Here is a 21,258-nt window from a genome sequence, read left to right as displayed (position 1 = left end):
GAGTACTTACAACCACAGAAATAAATGTTGCTATTCTCAGTGAGTGGAGAACCGCGGAGTTAGTTCGATGAGCCCGGGCTTCATTTTGGCCTCAAGCTGAGAGAAACCACTTCTGTAGACCTTGGGGTTGTATCGATGGTGTTATCTTCTACTTGGGGGAGAAGATGATTTGCAGTTAGGTTTTTTCTTCATCTTTTTTTTTTTTAAAGTATGCTTTTCATGTTGTGATACTTTTAATCTTTGATGCCATTTTTGATCCTCCTCTAAAATTAGACTCAAATTTACCACTGTGTCTTTGGATTCTCGATTCTGATTGGACAGAAAGTGTGGATTCCTTTTCTGTAACATCGGCTTTGTAATTTAGGGAATGATCTAAGACTAATAATAAATGAATATTAAAAAAAAGAGTTGATGTAATGACACTTTAAAGATATTTATGGAAGGAGTTTCTAGTGCTGTGAACAACCACAAAGTCTTCTTTAGGATTTTTCCACTAAGCAACTATAAATGGATAAAAAGTTGGCAAATCACGGATTCTCTACCATTGATTTTTATTCTTGTTCATGATGATTGAAAGTTTTTAGGTTACTACACCCCCTCTGAACATCCTAGATGTTCCACATTGAACTAAACTGACCCTCATCATATGCTTGATGTCTCCCAGGACAATCGCCTGATGGTGAACAGATGTCCAAGCACCTGATGGAGATACATAAGAGTCATTAAAGTCTTTCAAGAAGTGCAAGGGCCACCCAGATCTCCATTGCCCCCCTCCACAGGTTCCTCAGTTGGGACAGTTGGTGTATTGTGTGAGCTAAGATCCAAATGGAGGGTGCAGAAGGAACTAGCGCCTGGCAGCTGCGCTTATTTTGCTTCTTGTTATGTTCTTGCTGTCATGGAGGTGCAGTCTGTCAATAACCATTGTGTATTGATCCCATTGCTTTAGAAGAAAAAGGTTCCTGCAGGTCCCTGTCTAGTAAGCGATCAGCATGTCACCCGTAGTCTGAACAGAGTTCACGTCACACATACGGCTGTCCAAACAATCCTTCTTATGAACTGATATTGCTACTCGCTGTAAAGACAGCAGCTCCACTGTTGCCTTGGAGAGCTGTATTTTCCTCCTGCACCATAGGAAACATTGTCTCACTGCTTATTTTCTGGTGTGCTTAATGGACCTAGCTTGGGTTAAAACCGGATCGTCTCGTCCTTACAACTTCTTACTTCTAAAGATTAAATCTTAATGATGTATCTTGATCTTCTAGTAGACATATTACCCAGTGTTCTGTTGTGCTTCTTGCAGAAGATCTAGGAGTGTCCCTCATAAGCAAGATTTTTTAAAGGAATTTACAGAACTATTTACAGCTTTGCTTCCGGCAGCCAGTCCAAATAGACGGCAGTCTTTGTTGAGAGGGGAAAAAAAAAAAGTCCGGAGCGTAAAACAGAGATAACGAGAAATTTCGAAAGATCCAAGTCTCTCTTGCTTCCTTATCTGAAAAGTAGTTGGGAAGGCACGCTTTGTTGGTCTGCCTGATAGCACAGGAAGGCTTTGTTGGATGGAAATATCACCCGTTAACTGCAATTTTGAATTCCCTACTATTTTTTTTGGTAATTTGTGTAAGGATATGGATCACAGCAGTACTGCTTTGAAGATAACTGCCTCGGATTAGAGCAGGTTAGCATGCTCCTAAATAGAACACCAATGTTTTTGTGAACAAATGCATTCAAGGTTTGGTTGGGGGAGGGGGGGTGGATTTTTAAGTTGGAAAAACATGCAGCTTATCATATTGCTAAGAAAGTACAATGCGTAAACCCCGCCCTTTAATGAGTTTTCCTTACGTTCTAACACTGGAGACTCTTTCCACTTTCTTTGTTTCATTTCAAACAGCTTTTTGTGTGAATGTTTTAGTCTTAAGTTTATCTATAAGCTGGTGTTTTCCTAAACAGTGACATTTACACCTTCAAGATTGACTTTCTCTACCACCAATACGGGTCGACGACATCATTCTGCTTCTCAGCAGATTTTCCATCCAGTCAAATACTCTCTTACAGAAGCCTCAAATACTCTCTCACTTTGCCGAAAATTCCTATGGGATGTAAATTTGTTGGTTTTATTTTTGTGTTAGTTTAAATTTTCCATCTGTCCGTTGTTTTGAGAAAGAAATGGCTTGAATCCAGTCCCTTTGAAGGAGTTATTTGTGGCAGCTCACAGCTTTGTGACATGATTCTTAGAGGAGGTGGAGAAAAATCCTCCACAAGAGAATTCAACACCTCAATATCGCTCAAGCTCGTGTCCATGGTACTAACTGTCAAGTTGGATTTGTGAGGTAAAGTAAACCCTATTGGCTATATACTATGTCCTGCCCTGACGTCCTGTTTCAGTGGAAATGATCAATACATTGAATAACGAGGACACAGGGACTTTAATGTTTATTATTAGGCTTAGGTTATGTAAAGCTTCCACCGTACAAGGTCCTGTGTAAGAGCTGTTCCTATAGAAACAATTTCATAATAACTTTGGAAGAGTTACATTTTCCTTTTCCGTGTGTTTACTGCTGTGTCAGCAAACCGATGGAACAGAATTTCTCTTAAGGGCTGGGAACTGTTCAACTCAATTATCCCTGTGACACAAAGACCAATTTTGGGAAAACAGGAAGCTGTCACACTGAAGCTGCTCACTACGAGGGTGGATCTCATGAGGGTGGGAGACATGATGTGAGAAGCAGACTTGATCTGTACACAGAACTAAAGGATATCCTGCTGCCTGCAGTGACCCAGTAAGAAAACCTCTGAGACAGATGACTGCACATTTCTTTCCCCCTCAGGCTAACGTTTCACCACCGACCCCATCCGCCATCTGCGTCTCTCCGGCTTAACGCTAAGCCGAACGTGACCGCTGGCCTGTTGACAATGCACCACAGAACCAGTGGAATGTGACTTTATACTGTGTCTGTAAGAAATCCATTCCACATCTATTCCAGATGTGGTGACAAATGAAGATGTAGAAAGTAAAACACATCCATATTTGTGATGCATTTGTCTGCACCTGTTTTACTGAAAAAAATAAAAGAATCCTGTATACAGTTCATGCCTACCGTCTCCTTGCTTGTGTCCTTTTGTGAACCTTGGTCACTCATCCATTCCAACAATTTGACCTAAATATTTCAAGCTTCATTCTGACTCCTGATCCTCAAACACTTGTGCCCCTCTTACTTCTGTACACTTCTGCACCCTCTCTGGTGGAGATCCAAAACCTCAGAAGTGGAGCTTGTCCATGCATTCTCTCTCACACCAAACAGTCTCCAGTCTGGTATTTTTAATGGATAACACTTTTAGTGGCGTTTTTATTTATCCTCACTGCAAATTCTAGACTAAGGGTTTTGCCATAAACAACAAAAAAAATCCTTCAAAATGGGATTGTTGTGTTCAACACAGTAATTAAGGGCCAAATGTTGGTTTGCAAAAAAATGGCTCCAAGGCCACCCACAGGACTCACCAAGATCTTCAGTTTTATTTCTACCCTTGCTCATATGCAAATATTTCCTGATCCATCATACACAGAGTACATGTATATTTGGATTTAAACCCTAATTGGTCATGACCTAAACATTCCTAGTCAACAATTGGATAAGACTTTTTGTATCCATGTTGACAACAAATGATATCAAGTTGTTGTTTGGAGGTATTTGCCATTTCCAAGCAAATAATTTGCCTTTAGTAGTGCTTTGGAAAAAATAAACATAAGCCATGGAGCTCTGAAGTAACCAGGGCCATGTGATGAAAAGGAAAAGCTGTTTCTAGTACATTACTGTGCATCTACAATATGTCAGAGGAAAAAATAAAGTCATCAACTTGGCACATGGGTGGTTCTGATCGCTCTCTCTCTCTCTCTCTCTATACCCCCTTTTAAATCCTTGCAAACTGAAGGCTGTGCATCGAGAGACAGAGGAGGGCTCTGAAGGTTGAGTTGAAAGTGGCATGCTGGAAAAGGCTCGAGAGGGCCGTTCTCCTGAATCGGTCCTTTGTCTGGCACACAGGGCTCCGTGTGTTCCACCGAGATCTTGGTCCATAAAGCCCCCACAGTTCTACTACTCTGCTCTAACACCCAAAACATTTGAGATTCAAGAGTTCGGAATGCTTTTTTTCCCACGTTTTTACCCCAGTCCCTGCTCTTGGCGTCCGAGACCACTCGACTGGGGATTTCCCACATGGAAAATGTTAGCAATGGAGGCCTGGTGAATAAGAGGAAAGGATATCGACTGGTGTGATGATTTAAGCAGTGGCTGGGCTTCTGTTTGAGGCACATCCATAGCAGAGGTTAGGGCCTTTGTAGGCTGTTCATATTTTTGGTAGTGCTGTCCCAACAGCCATTGATTGAGACGATGTTCATTTGCTCGGCATCTCCCTTCTTTGCTTTGTTTTTTTTTGTTTAGTTTTGTTCTTTTTTTGGTAGATTTGCAATGGTGTTGCAGTAGTACAAGCTGCTCTTGGGCTGCAGGGAGGGGAATTTTGCCATTGTGTGCCAGCGTGGGTTGGAATTTCAATTCTCTTAACAATAGACATTGTTACGAAGCAGCTGTACAGAAACCCAGACGTAGATTTAGTTCCTATAATGAGCAAGCCAGCAGAGATAGTAGCAAGGAAAAACATCCTGAGACAGTGAAACCTGGAGAGGATCCAGGCTCCAAAGGAAATTCATCGTCTTCTGGACATGGGATAGTGGGATTCTAAATTACTGCAATATACAATAAATACAGGTCATGCAGTATAAAGTGAGAAAGGATGGTAATGAGGATATTTGGATTAAGGGTGCTTTCATATATTTGAAATGAACTCTTGAGAACATGGAGCATCTGAGTGAGGACCAAAATAACTTGTTTGAAAGTATTTGAGCAAGGAGGTCTTAGTCAAATTTATTCCACTCCCTAATGCTGTTCAATTGAGGTGATGAAATGATTAGACTCTGAATCAACCCAGTGGCAGGACGTAAACCAGAAATACCATTTTTGGCTTCTAAACCATGGTGCTATACCAACATCTATTTTGCTTTTTGCTCATTTAATTAAAATTAGGCCTATAGTAGCTTAGTGGTTAAGGTTTTAGACTACTAATCGGAACGTTGTGAGTTCGAATTCCAGGTTCACCAAGCTGCCACTGCTGGGCCCTTGAGCAAGGCCTTTAACCCTCAATTGCTCTTTTGTATAAAATAAGATGGGTGTCTGCCAAAAACCAGAAATATAAATGTATATAAATACTAATTTGAAAGCCTCAGTTTTGCTCTACAGTGTTCAGCTCTAATAGGTGTTGAGAGCAGTAAGAGTCCAGGATTAAGCAGTCTTTATGATAATAGCAGCAGTTTTAGGCCCAATTTCTATAGTATCCAGTTGAGAGTGGTCACTTGACCATAAACCGTTTTGATATGCAGAAATCTATAGAGCATCCATGTGGAATCTCCAGAAGGTGATGAAGAAAAGCTCCAAGCAGAAATAACTCAAGAAACTAAGCAGCATTTGGAAAGCTGTTACCTCCGATCATCCCACCAGTCCCAGGCTTAGCTCAATATGAAATTATTTGAGCAATGCAAATGACCATCTGTTGACTAAGTAAAACATTTGTTCATCAGCAAATGCTGAACTTTAGCGATATTGATATAGAGCGTGTGGCATCATGCACATCAGCAGCCCTGTTAGACGCCTCGAACATTCGACACAAAATACGACTTTCAAAGAGAACCATAGGAAGTAGCAGTAGGCTGTAAGAAATAACACAAATATTGACTTCCTTGCTTAACCTGGAGCGTCGGACTTAAACCAGACTCGAGTAATGCCCACCCAGGAGAGCTGCTGGCGTGTGAGTGAGAATGGAAGCCTGCAGCTATTTACAGATCAACTGCTTGCTCAGTCTATAGAGATAATCTGAAATATATCTGTTCTGTTTAGAAACTAGACCAGCTCAACATAGTTATTTTGGCACGGTTTCTCCAAATTTAGAGTTTTTACAAATTAGTACAATTACTGCACGTTTCAAATTATGCGGACCAAATGATTTTATTTACTTGTCTTTTGGTGTACAATTTTATCTTACTCCTTGGTGGCCTGGTGTAAAAAAAAAAAAAAAAAAATTACTTTGTCACTAGTATGGCATATAAATTGGTCTTGGTATTAAAATGTAACTTGCTTGTTTGTGGTTCGGTGCAAAAGGCTTCCTTTGTCATTGACTTGGTTTGAAAACAATTATTTTTTTTAGCTTGGCGTAAAAAATATGAGCTTACTTGTCTTTGACTTGGCATAAAAATAAATCTTACTTCTTTCTGACTTCTGAAAAAAAAAAGAACTTCGTAGTTCTTTGGCTTGTTTAAAAGTTGCTTGGTGTAATAATTTGATTGTTTATCTTTGATTTGGAGTAAAAAGGGATCTTATTTGGTTTTGGCTTGATATATTTGTCCAAAAAATAGATCTTATTTGTTTCTTACTTCTTGTCAAATTAGAACTTACTTCGCTTAATCTTGGTGTAAATCTTATTTCTTCCTGTCTTTGTGTAAAAATTGAGCATATTTTTTTGATGCACTTATAACCATGAATCCTATTTGTTTTTGGCTTGGACAAAAAAAAAAATCTTGCTCCATTTGACATTTTGTTTCTTTGTCCTTTACCCGCAGTTTACTATCGGGCGCTGGTGAACTTCACGGACTCCTTCACCTATGGGCCTGAGCTTGATGACATCGAATCTGCCGCCTTCCTAGAAATCTCCGCTGCCATCGTCGACACGGTGTGTATTCCCAGCGATCAGTTTTTCAAACCAGACATTATCCTACATGCCACATATATCTCAGTGTGTTTAAAGAACAGAAGTGGGTTAATGTTAAACTCAGAAACCAGACTATACAATTAGACTTGATGTAGGCAGCTGCATGGGTTTGCTTAATTGATGATGTTTGTCTCTCCCACAGCTTGAATCTGAGTACTTCAGGATACCAGGAACCCAGATGGTCAATGTGGTGCTCATCAAGTAATGACTGCTTTCTGTAGCAAAGCTATTATTATTTAAAAAAAAACGTTACACTAAGGAAGCAATAAAAACTTGGAGTCATGCTGTTATTGGAAAATTATCAATCACAGAATGCCGCTCCTTTAACTCTTCAAAGTTGATTGTTTTCCAAAGAGCATGTCTTTTCGCATGTTGTGTTGAAGGCAAATCGGCAAGGATGTGTTTGTGGAACTGGACGTGGGCTCGGAAGACAACTCGAATGAATCCCAGATCCGAGGCGTGCTTTTCTCGGTGGTCAGCGAAGGTTCCATTGCATCCTACGTGACATCCGTCAGGGGCTTCGAGTTTAGACGGCTGGGAGAACGTAAGGACCCATCACGTTAATGCATTTCTACAGCTTTGACATTTAGTGTACTAGGGGTTGCATGACTTCATCTAATAAGTAGCCGACTAGCTGTCTGTTTCCGTAGATAATCCGAAAATTTGCATTGTTTGTGCAGCAAAGAACACAGCAAATTGCAATCGGTTAACAGCAACACACAGTGTATAAATAAAATTCCAGCTTCAGTGCATTGTTGGGCTACTCTAACAACAAAAGTAAATAATTTGCCCCAATAACTGTGTGAAATAATAATTTATTATGCTACACTATTTAAAGATGTACAGATTCTTAAAATGTGTTCACATGATGGATTCTGAAATTACACTTAAAGCTTAAAGATGGAAGAAGTTGATGTCTCCAACAGCATCTGGAATTATTTTAACACCTTGTCCATGAGTCTTTAAGACCTGACACTAAGTTAGCTGTGGGATTAGACAGAATGGATTTGAAAAAACTCCCAGTGATGTTAAGAAGCAGCTTTTGAGAGGAACCAGAAATCCATATGTCATCCCTGGACAGTGGGATTAGAAATGATTTCCCTTCTGTAAATGTGTACTGTATGGTCCAGTTGTGTAACCAGTAAATTCATTCTTAGTTCTAACATAATGTCTGTCTTTAACTGTACGTTGATGGATGCTTGTTGCAATCTCCATGGTGGTACCATCACAGTGTATCCCATGTGAAGCCATCCTCAGCAGACACGAACAGCCAATCAAAGATGATTAGTCTATGCAACCCCTAGCATGCTCGACTTCCATGTTGTTCAGAGGTTTTTTCACACTTCTCTGCTCCAGCTCTCCTTGATTCAACAGTTTGATCATTTTATAATGACTTGAATTCGGTTTGTTGGTGCTTGTAGCCTTCTAGGCTGTTTCTCACCTTCCAGTATTTGCCAAAACAACCAAACTTCGATGATAAAGATCATTTTTATGTCTGGTTTGTAGCTGATAACGATCACGTCGCCCTTATGGAACCTCTAGCTTCTCCAGGTTTGTAGTGTACCATGCCTGCTGCACGGTGTCTCTAGAGTGCAGCCGTTTTCACTTGTGGAAAATGTACCACCAAGGAATGGATCTTCTCATGCATGGATGTACATAACACACAAGAAGAATGAGATGCTTTGCATGCCCGACTGTGTGGCTCACGATGAATGCAGCTCTTTTACAGCACCATTCCGGAGTGAGACAGTAGATGGTAGACTACAATGTCGTACATTATTACTGCAATGCAGCAAATCGTCTTCTCTTGTGTTGATGATGTGCTTGATAAAGTACAGTGGAACCTTGGCATATGAATTTAATCAGTTCTGGAGTGTGAATCAGGTGAGTTCTTAAGGTGACGGTATGTATTGCGAAACGATTTTTCCCATAAGAAACAATGTAAAGGCAGATAATCTGTTCCAGCCACCCAAAAATATGACCAATGTTACCAATACGAAGCGTATGGGAACTGTATAGCTGCTTGCGAAGAACTGACCCCAAGCATTACATGTTAAGACTCCTCATTGGAAGTTGTGCTATCAAGCTTGGGCTAAAAATAGAACAGACCACCCACGCCACCAATCTGTCAATTCACATTGCTTTTAAACGAATGCCGAAGGCAACGTTGGTATCGTGGGTTGACAGGTTTTGCAGTTTTTTTCGTAAAAATTCCTTAACTCTCTTTGCTTGGCTTTCCACTGACGCAAACAATTTTTGAACGGCTCCCAGGCGTACACGCAGCATGGCGGCGTTCGGTTAGGTTCAATTCGGTTCATAGGTTTAGCGAAAATACTTTGTATGCTGATGCAAATTTCATTTGTATGTCGTGGTTCCACTGTATCTAAACAGAAAGTGCATGTCGTTTGAGCAAAGGGTCTTTAGATGAAAAGAGAACGAATGCTAGAAATGAATGCGTTGTTTGATTAGAGAATCTGTAGTTATTTAAAACCCATGTGTTTGCATGACGTTCGAGTGTGAGTTCAAACCGTGTCCCGAATCTGGTTCGTTCTCACTTGCTGACTGTCTCTCTTCTTTTTAGTGAAGCCCAGTCCATCTGTGCCCTGTTCCACCGATGAGTTTGACTGTAGAACCGGACCATGTATCCCTCTGAGTTTTCTCTGTGACAACAGACCGGACTGTCCAGACATGAGCGATGAGCTTAACTGCAGTGAGTATAAGCTCGGGATTGTACATTAAATACTGTATGTATGCACGTTACATATCGACATATCTATATCATAGGATTCTTTTATTTACCTTTTATAATTTTTTCTGTACATAAATGGAAAAACATAAATATTTATGTTTGAAATTATGTACCAATGTGTACAATATATGCTGTTTACAAAAAATAATCTGTTAAAGGTAGTGGTGTGTTAAGTAAACATGCCATTTCAGTGCAGGGAAATTCTTATGTGTAGGAATTTTTTTTCCCAGGTTCTATGTAACGTGAACAGGGTGATAACAGCCTCATCAAAACCACTTAGTTAATGACAAAATGCAATAAAGCTGCACACTTATGCAATTTATTCATAAACAGTCGCACTTTATTATCTTCATATTCATGTCATCAGTCTATCTATCTATCTATCTATCTATCTATCTATCTATCTATCTATCTATCTATCTATCTATCTGTATGTTTATTTATTTATATTTTATTCTCCATTCTTAAGAGCTTCTATTTTATTTTATTTAATTCTATTTTATTTTATTATTTTTTTCGTTTTTTCTACTTTTATTACGTGAGCAGTCATAAAAAGCATTTCACTTCACCTCCAGCTATGTATGGTCGTGTACATGACTAATAAAATTTAAATTTGAACACTTAAAGGAAAAAATTTGGTGAAATAGTGAATTAAAGACCTCCTCCCTATCATTTCTGATAGCTGTTCCTGTAGTTACTCCTCCACCCATTCCAATACCAAGCACCACGGCAGACATTAAAACCCCCCCGCGTCCCGGGCCGTGCCTCGCCGATCAGTTCACCTGTCTAAACGGACAGTGCGTCTCCCAAGACTACGTGTGTGACGGAGACACTGACTGCAGCGACGGAAGTGATGAGCAGAAGTGTGGTAAGAGTTTGATTAAAGCGTGGAAAAAATTATTTTAACATAGCTGCATTATGATAATGGAAGGATTTCACATGGATAGTAAAGATTAACGTGTGTGTTTGTCTAGGAACTCCTTCACCCTGTGAGCCCAATGAGTTTAAGTGCCGGAATGGCCGCTGCGCTCTCAAACTGTGGCGCTGCGACGGAGACAACGATTGCCATGACAACTCCGATGAGATCGACTGTCGTAAGTCACGCTTTTTGTATTCTACTTCCTTATATAGTCAGGATTTTATTTAATTCACTCACATTTTTGTTAGCAAGTACTCCACATTCTCCTTCTTTGTGGCTGTGTTTTTATTTGTGTAGCTGGTAAAAAACCAGGGGAGGTTTGTGCTCCGGAGCAGTTCAGGTGCCTGAGTGACCAGACCTGCATTCCTGCCAGCTACCAGTGTGATGAGGAGCCTGACTGTCCTGACCGCTCGGATGAGTACGGCTGTGGTAAGACATTCTTTACTTCTTACGACGTCGACTTAGTAGCCATCGCTGACCACACTGGCTTTCTTTTCTCCCTTTATTTCTTCTTCTCTTCCATTCATTCTCTTGTCTTTCTTTCTGTCTTTCTTTAGATCTATTATCTATGATCTATTATGTCTTTATGCAGTATTTTTTTTTTTTTAATTAGGTTTGAGAAATGTCTTCAGAGATGATGCATTATATTAACTTAAGTATTTTTTTTCTTTTAAGTAAAAAAGTTTGTAATTTTTTTTAAATATACTTTTCAATTTTTGTAAATGTTTTTGTTGTTTATTTTTTAAACGTAATTTAAAATTTTTGTAAATGTCATTTTTTTTTTTTTAAGATTTTTGTAAATATTCAGATTTTTCATTTTTTAACATAATTTTTCATTTTTGTAAATATAAATAGTTATTTCAGTTTGTTATGATCTTCCAATTAATTTATTTTTTTAATGGCTGAATTGCCGTAAGTGTGTAATGGGAGGATTAAATAAATATTTGAAGATGTCTGATTATTGTGAGGAATCTGTGACACTTTTAATTACTAAACCTTTAAATAATTTGAATGTTGATGTCGTTTTAAAAACATTTGCCAGCATAAGAAATGTACATTAATGTAGTTGTTTGGTGGATGGAGGGCTGGATGGATGGATGGATAGATGGATGGCTTGATAGATACATGGATGGATATATGGATGGAGATAGATACATGGATGGATATATGGATGGATGGATACATGGATGGATGGATACATGGATAGATAGATAGATAGATAGATAGATAGATAGATAGATAGATAGATAGATAGATAGATAGATAGATGGATGGCTTGATAGATACATGGATGGATATATGGATGGAGATAGATACATGGATGGATATATGGATACATGGATGGATGGATGGATGGATATATGGATACATGGATGGATGGATGGATACATGGATGGATGGATGGATACATGGATGGATGGATGGATGGATACATGGATGGATGGATGGATGGATACATGGATGGATGGATGGATGGATGGATGGATGGATACATGGATGGATGGATGGATGGATACATGGATGGATGGATGGATGGATAGATAGATGGATGGATGGATGGAGATTGATGGCTAGATGGATGGATGGATGGAGATTGATGGATGGATGGATGGATGGATGGATGGATGGAGATTGATGGCTAGATAGATGGATGGATGGCTTGATTGATACATGGATGGATAGATAGACGGATAGATGGACAGATAGATAGATAGATGGATGGCTTGATAGATACATGGATGGATATATGGATGGAGATAGATACATGGATGGATATATGGATACATGGATGGATGGATGGATGGATGGATATATGGATACATGGATGGATGGATACATGGATGGATACATGGATGGATGGATGGACGGATAGATGGACGGATAGATAGATAGATAGATAGATAGATAGATAGATAGATAGATAGATAGATAGATAGATAGATAGATGGATACATGGATGGATGGATGGATGGATACATGGATGGATGGATGGATGGATGGATGGAGATTGATGGCTAGATGGATGGATGGAGATTGATGGCTAGATAGATGGATGGATGGCTTGATTGATACATGGATGGATACATGGATGGATGGATGGATGGATAGATGGACGGATAGATGGATAGATGGATGGATAGATAGATAGATAGATAGATAGATAGATAGATAGATAGATAGATAGATAGATAGATAGATACATGGATACATGGATGGATGGATGGATGGATGGATGGATGGATACATGGATGGATGGATGGATGGATGGATGGAGATTGATGGCTAGATAGATGGATGGATGGCTTGATTGATACATGGATGGATGGATGGATGGATGGATGGATGGATGGATGGATGGATGGATAGATAGATAGATAGATAGATAGATAGATAGATAGATAGAATGGTTGATCGATCAATTAGTGATATTTTAGCACAGTTTAGTCACTTTAATAGGCTAAACTTCAGGATACCGCTGTACTGACTGTACACTCCATTACTGAGTTCTATATTAGATCACTCCGGCTTGTGTATAATATATTTGATATAATTTATTCACCTATGCGTTCACATTCCAACAGTAAACCTATTTGGTTTCTGCTCCCAGCTCTTCCACTAAATGAGCTAGCCAAATATATCTGTCACACGTGGCTGATTTGGGAGAAGAATGTCCTGTGAGTGTTGAGTTTCTGAGTGCTAGTGAGAGTGTCCGGAGGGAAATAAACTGACTTTTTGTTTTTGACCTTTATTATGATCGGTTTAGCTCCTCCAGTGGTGACCAGCCCTCCAGAAGAGTCCATTACAGCAGCCCGGGGGCAGACGGTGACCTTCACCTGCATCGCTGTGGGCGTGCCCATTCCCATCATTACCTGGAGGCTTAACTGGGGGCACATTCCATCCAGTAACAGGTAAGACTACTTCCTGTTTCAGCCAATTCCCTGGATTCTGATTGGTTGAATGATTTAATAGCTTTGACGGTTGTTCCTCCCACAAAGCAAATCACTTATTATATAACCATTAGTACATTTTCACCAGACTTTAGGACAGAGGAGTTTGTGTTTACTTTTCAGGAACATGAAACTTAGTAACTTCAACATTAAGTATAAAAATAAATTGATTATAAAAGTCTCAGTCTGCCTGTATCACTCTCTCACTCCATCTTTCTTCTGTCATCTATCTTCAGCTGTCTTAGTCTGTCACCCATTTCTTTCTTTCTTTCTTTCTTTCTTTCTTTCTTTCTTTCTTTCTTTCTTTCTTTCTTTCTTTCTTTCTTTCTTTCTTTCTTTCTTTCTTTCTTTCTTTCTTTCTTTCTTTCTTTCTTTCTTTCTTTCTTTCTTTCTTTCTTTCTTTCTTTCTTTCTTTCTTTCGACTAACTCTATTACAGGCTAATGAAGGTATTAAGAGTTACAGAACTGATCTGTTGGCTCATTGTGTTGTAAAAGCAGACTGACGTTTTGATTCTGTTGAAACAGGCAGTGAAATTGCAGCTTATTGCGTGATCATGTTCATCTCCATCAGCTTCTCGTTACGAGTAAAAAGCAAAAACATTCGTTGGGTCCAAAAGGAAACCCGAGAGAATGTTCGGTTGCTTTATAGTCGGACTCTTGGATAATTAAAAGCAGACTGGAGGATATTTTAAGACTCTGAGATTGTTGTTTGGTCAGTGGGGTCATCCCGCCAGAGAAAAAGCTTTTTAGCTGCCGCTGTATAATGATCATGTATTAACACTCTCGCTCCCTCATTCTTTCCAAGATCTTTGTGTGGAGCAGTCAAAATGTCAGCAGTGGTCATCTGAAACCACAGGGAATATAGCCGTCATTGTTTTATTGGATTGTGACATGCCTTTTAACGTCAGAAAGTTCAGATTGGAGAAAATGGGCCAAGTAATTAAATCTGACTAAAATGCCTCTCTCTCTCTCTCTCTCTCTCTCTCTCTCTCTCTCTCTCTGTGTCTCTCTCTATGTCACTCTCTCTCTCTCTCTATGTCTCTCTCTCTCTCTCTCTCTCTATGTCTCTCTCTCTCTATGTCTCTCTCTCTCTCTCTCTCTCTATCTCTCTCTCTCTCTCGATATATATCTCTCTGTCTCTCTCTCTCTCTGTGTCTCTCTCTCTCTCTCTCTCTCTCTCTCTCTCTCTCTCTAGGATTACGATAAGCAGCGAAAACGGCCGCGGGACGCTGACCATCCGTGACGTGAAAGAAGGAGACCAGGGCGCGTACACGTGTGAAGCCATCAATGCTAAAGGCCTGGTGTTTGCTATTCCAGATGGAGTGTTAACCCTGTCTCGAGTCCCCAGTAAGATTCAGCACAGGCCAACGCTTACGATGACTAATTACTTTCCTAAGAAGTTGAAATCCAGGCTGTTCACAGCTGACTTCGTCTTTTCTTAACACATTACTCCAAACAAAGACACATTCATTTAACCATATTAATAAGAATATTAAATAGATTGAATAAAAATGTGTTTATATAATAAGAATTTTTCTGACTTGCAATAATGCTGAGTGATGGAGAAGGAGGATATTTGGCAAAATTATTTTTTATTATTCATTCAAAACACTCAGATTCTTATTATATAATGTATGATGTTCACTTCTTTTTTTTAATGAGGTGTGTGGTTATGTGTTAAGCAAGTTAACGATCTGCTGAATGTCTGTGTCTCTGTTCTTCTTCTCAGGTAACTGTCCCGATGGACACTTCAGTGTCGCCGGTCGCTGCGTGCCCTGTTTCTGCTCCGGTATCACCAAGAACTGCCAGAGCACCGGACGCTACCGCAGCCAGATCGCACTGCGCTTCACAGAGGAGGAGAACTTTAAAGGTAGCAGATTACATGGTGCTTATGAAGTGCTGAATAGGATTGTTGTAACACACTTAACACACATCATCTATGTCTCCCTATATCCTCTTCATCCTCACCTTTCAGGAGTCAACGTGTCGTTCCCATCTCGCCCGGGCACTCCTCCGCCTCTCTCATCCACTCAGATGATCATCAATCCAGATGTGGCGGAGTTCCAGCTGGTGGATTTGTCTCGTCGTTTCTTGGATCTGGAATCCTACTGGACTCTTCCACGCCAGTTCCTGGGCAGCAAGGTCTGTTCACACTCCTGCAGGAAAACTTAACAGATCAATTCAATTCACCTGGTCACAAAGCAACTTTACAGGGATAGAAATATTCTGAAAATATAAATGTATACGTAGACATAATAAATACATTTGAAAATCATAATAAAATACTCTGGCCCACGTAATTTTCTAGTACAGACCGATTGCATTGTAATGGCATTGTAAACCAGTTACTTTGTGAAATCTCATGAGGATGTTGGTGCTGATGGGAACTAGACTATAACTAGTATTAAATGTAGGTGCATGGTGGAATAGTGCACTAGTAATGTGTCTGAAACTCCAGCGTCGGTGGTTCAAATCTCAGCTCAGGTGTTTGATTTTATTCAGAAAGCACACACTCACATCATGTCACATGTACGAAAGCTCATCGTGTTACTGTTCCTCGGATCAATCCTGTGGAACTGAGGTTTTTTTCCGGTGTGTGAAAAAGCCCATACGTCTTCTTAATCTTGTTATGGTCATTAATATTAATTGCCATGATGACAATATGCATGTTGCAGGTGGATTCCTACGGAGGATATTTGAGGTATCAGGTGAGCTACATGCTGCAGAGGGAAGGATCCGAGCCAGTGGACAAGCCCGACGTGGTGCTGAGGGGTAACGGCAACAGACTCGTCTACCGCCGTGGCTCTCCCACAAACCCCGATGTTAAAAATCAGAGAGAGATCAAGTTCACCGAGGTCAGTCAACATGCACAGATGTTTCCAGATGTTATTAGATTTCACATATACGTGTAGGTATATAAATACAACAAAGCACCTCATATTATATTCAGACTGCATTCAGATGCAGACTCTTACAGGACTCGAGAGCCTAGATGCATTAAGGGGTTAAGGGGTTTTTTTTGGTCAAAATTGTCAATTTCATGCAAGCATGTGGTAATTTCAGGAAAACTGGCAACACTCATCCGGGCAACTGGTGACCCGCACAGATCTCCTGATGACCCTGGCTAACCTGGAGAGCATCAACATCCGCACCATCTACAACAACCGCATGGCCAGTGTTGGTCTGAGCGACATCATCATGGACACCAGCGTCGCAGCGTTCACCCTAGAGGGCCTTGCTAGAGATGTGGAGGAGTGCAGGTCTCTCTCTCGCACGCGCACGCGCATACACACACACACAAAAGCATTCTCCTTATTGTCTGGCCTTACTGCTAATGTGTCTGTGCATAAACATAAATCTAACCCTAGCCTTTACTACAGTAACCAAAAAGAAAAGTTTTCTCCCTCTATATTTGAGGACTTTTGGTCTCCACCAAGATAGAAATATATGCAAACATGAACATCTTTCATAGGTGTCCACCCGGTTACTCCGGCCTGTCCTGTGAGATTTGCTCCTCCGGATTTGAACGGGTACCTGGGGGTCCATACCTGGGCACATGTGCTGGCTGTAATTGCCACAACCATGCCAGTGCCTGTGACCCTGTCAGCGGACACTGCCTGGTAAATCACACCTTTCATTCTGGGTTTTATCGGAACTCAGATTTGTATTTCATTATCCGGGCTTTTTCCTTTTGAAAATTCATGAAACCCTCCCCCCCCTTTCTTTTTCTCTTTCACACTCTCAGAGCTGTCAGCACAACACAGAGGGACCGCAGTGTGATAAATGCCGGCCGGGTTTTTTTGGTGATCCCAGTCGGGGTCGACCAGATGACTGTAAGCCATGTCCCTGTCCTTACACAGAGACTTCTCGCAGGTTAGAGCTTCCTCTCACACTGCACCGACTCACTCACTCTCTCACTCATTCACTCTCTCACTCATTCACTTCTCTCACTTCACTCACTCACTCACTCACACTCTCTCTCTCTCTCTCTCTCACTCACTCCACTCACACTCCGCTTGACATCCGACAATGTCTCTGTTAAGAAAACGCTTGTTTCTTGTACATACAGGTTTTCAGACACTTGCTTCCTGGATGTGGACAATCAGGCTACATGCGACGCTTGTGCACCAGGCTACACGGGACGCCGCTGTGAGAAGTGAGGAACTCATCTAGCTTACTCTTTCATCCTCACTTTAAGTGCATGTTCTGTTCAGAAGAAGAAAATGAATCTGTTTTTTTGTTGCTCATAGGTGTGCTTCCGGTTATGTTGGAAATCCTCTGCAGCCCAACGGGAAATGCATTCCATACGCGGGAGGTACCACATGTTCTTTTTGCTTTACTGAGTCTATGAGTCTCCCACTCATATACTTTGCCACGTATATTAAACATTTCGAGACGTTTCATGACCAGGGCTGCATCTTAACCCTTTTTCAGATTTGACGCGATGTGACAACAAAGGAACCATCAGTTCCAGCAGCAGACCCTGCAACTGCAAGGTAATGTTTTTTTTTTTTTATCTCAGTCTGCATAAATGTGTTTAGGTCATTGCTTTGATGGTTTCTTAGTGGTTAGCACTGGTGCCTCACAGCATAGAGGTCCTGGGTTCGTATCCCAGGTTTGAACAGGCAGGGGCCTTTCTGTGTGGAGTTTGCATGTTCTCCCCGTGCCTGCATGGGTTTATGCCGGGTACTCCGGTTTCCTCCCACAGTCCAAAAACATGTACATTAGGTTGATTGGTCATTCTAAATTGCCCATAGGAGTGAGTGTGAGTGTGTGTGGTCGTTTGTCTATATGCGGCCCTGTGATGGACTGGCGACCAGTCCAGGGTTCTGGTTTTCACCCAGTGTGTGCTGGGATAGGCTTCAGCAGATCCCTGTGACCTTAATTAGGAATAAAGTGGGTAGAGACAATGGATGCTTTGTATTTCTCTCATTTGGCTTTTGTTTTGTTTTGTAGGCCAACGTGGCCGGAGCTTTGTGCGACGAGTGCAAGCCAGGAACCTTCCATCTTTCTGCTGGAAATCCAGAAGGCTGTTTGCAGTGTTTCTGCATGGGAGTGACCAAGGAATGTGCCAGTTCCACCTGGACCAGAGATCAGGTATCTTAAACCTTGACATTAATGGTTTTAAAGGTTTTCTAAGCAGGATTATTAAAGTCATACTAGGGTACTAGATTAAGGTAGCAAAGATTTTAATGGACCTTGGCTCTACCTTTAAATGGACTGCTGAAAGCTCCTGGGCTTTAAGGTGACCAAGCCTATCTGAAGATAAATGATGAAGTAGTGAAATACAAACAAACAGATCCCAGGTCCCACGTAGTATCCTATAATGATAAACATCCGGTTGTGTCTAAAGGTACGAGGTGGCGTCAACGGGCAGCTGTTTTCTCTCACCAACGAAGGCAACACTCGCACCATCACCGAGGGCATCACCCAGAGAGGTGGCTCTGAGATCGTCTATCGCTCGTTCGCCAGCATCCCCAACGACATCTACTACTGGGTGCTGCCCGAGAACTTCCGAGGAGACAAGGTGCAAAGCTGTTCATTATTTTACCGTCCAGAACTGTTTTATTCCTTTCCATATTCCCAGCAATCTGCGAAACATGAACATTACATTGTACTTTCCATTCATTTAACGTTGGGGAATTTCCATGTTCTTGTTTTCACTCAGGTTATAGCAGCACCGGCTTTTATTTTATCCTCTCTTTTAAAGAGAAGAAGGCAAACAGCATAGCTTATTTTAGCCTTACCATAGCAATAATTGCAGTTTGTTTAATCCATTCATTGGAGCAGGTTTTAAAAACAAGCAGATTTATATATTGTTTTTAGCTCGTGAGTTCATTTTGTTTCCAGCTGGTGCTACTATCAGTGCTGCTGTTGTAGAAAATGGATCATTCTGGACGATTCTGACCAATCAGTATCAAGAATTCAGGAGTGCTGTGGTACAAGTGTAGATTTGAGATGTGACACATCAAGAGCATTTAAAATAAATGTTAATTAAAAAAAAATATAATAGTAATAATAATAATAAATGTTAATAAAAATTAATTAAAGTATAAATTTAACGAATTTTTAAACCCTACAGCTGTGTGCTTTAATAAGGAGAAGTTGGTAAAACTAATAAATCCGAACATGGGTTTAATTAAAAATTCATAATCTATGAGACAACAATGACTTTATCCAGATGACGGAAAAATATGAAGCTTTTTTTGTTCCCCACGCAGGTGACTGCGTATGGAGGAGAGCTGCGCTACAAGGTCCGTTACGAGCCTCGTGCCCGCTCGGTGGTGATCGAAAACAAACCTGATGTGGTTCTCCAGGGTAACAGCATCTTACTGGAGCACTACTCGCAGACCAAGACACTGCCCCGAGTCCCTGCCACCTTCAACATTCCCTTCCGGGAGGTGCGTCTCTGCCGACCGAGTGCTTCTTTAATTTGTACTTCTTGTCTTCATTTTTTCGTGTTGTAAGGAGATTGGTTTCATTCCATCAACCTCATACGATGAATCCGAAATCATTTCTTCTAGTCTGCATGGAGGAGAGCTGATGGACAGCCGTGCACTAGAGAGCACCTGCTGATGGCTCTGGCTGACGTCTCCGTCTTCATGATCAGAGCCACTTACGCAGACAACATGGCCGAGAGCAGGTGCGTGTGCCTCTGTCTGCATCTGTTTAGCCACAAACCCTTTCTCAGTATCAGTAAAATCAACTTTTAAACAGGGAACAGAGAAAAACACACCGTTTCTATGGACTGCCACTGGAGACTCTTTGCATATTCATGACAAACAAACTTCTTTCAGAAAACTTCACCATATCAACAGTTCTTTATATTTATTAAATAAGGTTTAGATCACATTGAGCATCAGATATACAAGTCTAAGCTTGAGCTGTTGCTATGGAAATGATAGCATGTTCGAATCGTTAATTTAACCTGTGATTCCTGACCAATCCGATGCAAGAATTTAGACCAATCAGATAGGAGAATTCTAGCTTTTGATATCGAGTCTGTGTTCTGGTTGCTGGTGTTCATGTCTCGTGTTCTGTGCAGTGTCGGGGATATCCAGATGGATATCGCGGTGCCACATTCCACCGGGAACGAGAGAGCTCTTGAAGTGGAGGAGTGCGCCTGTCCTCAAGGCTACAGAGGACCGTCCTGCCAGGTATAAAACCCCGCCTCTGCCAGAACCTATTAAAAATCTGGGACAAAATTTACACGACAAGCAGGATGAGGATTACACATTAATTCTAAATCTTCATCAGATTTAGATATGCGCCGTCTAACCGACAAGTTATCATGTGTTAACTCTGACTTCTGCTTTGTGTGCAGGACTGTGATGTGGGATACACACGTACAGGATCAGGCCTCTACCTTGGCACCTGTGAGAAGTGCGAGTGCCATGGGCACGCTAGTAGCTGTGACTCAGAGACGGGCGCATGCTTGGTGCGTGAGCATTCCTTTACACATACACACACACACACACACACACACACACACACACACACACTCGCAGGCAGACACAGAAACACTCACTCACACACATACAGACGCAGACACACCGACATACACAGTGACACACACACACACAGGCAGATGCAGGCACACTCATACACACTCTCTCTCTCTCTCTGTCTCTCTCTCACACACACACACAAACACACACACACAGATGCAGGCACACACATAAACACTCACTCTCTCTCACTCACTCACACTCTCTCTCTCTCTCTCACTCACTCACACTCACACACACACGCACACACACACACAGGCAGATGCAGGCACATACACACACTCTCTCTCACACACACACACAGGCAGATGCAGGCACATACACACACTC

General features: G+C 41.1%; 1 protein-coding gene across 10 annotated transcripts in view; it reads left to right on the top strand.

Moving 5' to 3' along the window:
* Positions 1-21,258, top strand: part of LOC131366248 (basement membrane-specific heparan sulfate proteoglycan core protein-like) — a 102,434-nt gene that overhangs the window by 30,639 nt on the left and 50,537 nt on the right. For 8 of the 10 annotated variants that reach the window (XM_058410524.1, XM_058410529.1, XM_058410530.1 and 5 more), the window contains exons 4-28: positions 6,656-6,765; positions 6,947-7,005; positions 7,188-7,348; positions 8,311-8,355; positions 9,386-9,514; positions 10,236-10,421; positions 10,528-10,647; positions 10,770-10,901; positions 13,237-13,381; positions 14,616-14,767; positions 15,150-15,290; positions 15,396-15,562; positions 16,096-16,275; positions 16,484-16,680; positions 16,893-17,040; positions 17,166-17,293; positions 17,490-17,576; positions 17,671-17,735; positions 17,855-17,916; positions 18,377-18,517; positions 18,774-18,947; positions 19,642-19,821; positions 19,945-20,063; positions 20,466-20,577; positions 20,745-20,858. In XM_058410524.1, the coding sequence (XP_058266507.1) occupies positions 6,656-6,765; positions 6,947-7,005; positions 7,188-7,348; positions 8,311-8,355; positions 9,386-9,514; positions 10,236-10,421; positions 10,528-10,647; positions 10,770-10,901; positions 13,237-13,381; positions 14,616-14,767; positions 15,150-15,290; positions 15,396-15,562; positions 16,096-16,275; positions 16,484-16,680; positions 16,893-17,040; positions 17,166-17,293; positions 17,490-17,576; positions 17,671-17,735; positions 17,855-17,916; positions 18,377-18,517; positions 18,774-18,947; positions 19,642-19,821; positions 19,945-20,063; positions 20,466-20,577; positions 20,745-20,858 (3,254 nt within the window). The remainder of the gene's footprint in view (positions 1-6,655; positions 6,766-6,946; positions 7,006-7,187; positions 7,349-8,310; positions 8,356-9,385; positions 9,515-10,235; positions 10,422-10,527; positions 10,648-10,769; positions 10,902-13,236; positions 13,382-14,615; positions 14,768-15,149; positions 15,291-15,395; positions 15,563-16,095; positions 16,276-16,483; positions 16,681-16,892; positions 17,041-17,165; positions 17,294-17,489; positions 17,577-17,670; positions 17,736-17,854; positions 17,917-18,376; positions 18,518-18,773; positions 18,948-19,641; positions 19,822-19,944; positions 20,064-20,465; positions 20,578-20,744; positions 20,859-21,258) is intronic. The other 2 variants (XM_058410533.1, XM_058410527.1) reach the window with 1 other exon arrangement.

Source organism: Hemibagrus wyckioides, linkage group LG15 (genome assembly GCF_019097595.1).
Source record: "Hemibagrus wyckioides isolate EC202008001 linkage group LG15, SWU_Hwy_1.0, whole genome shotgun sequence".
NCBI lineage: Eukaryota > Metazoa > Chordata > Actinopteri > Siluriformes > Bagridae > Hemibagrus > Hemibagrus wyckioides.
Note: the sequence above shows the minus strand (reverse complement) of the source record. Positions and strands in the feature narration are given on the sequence as shown.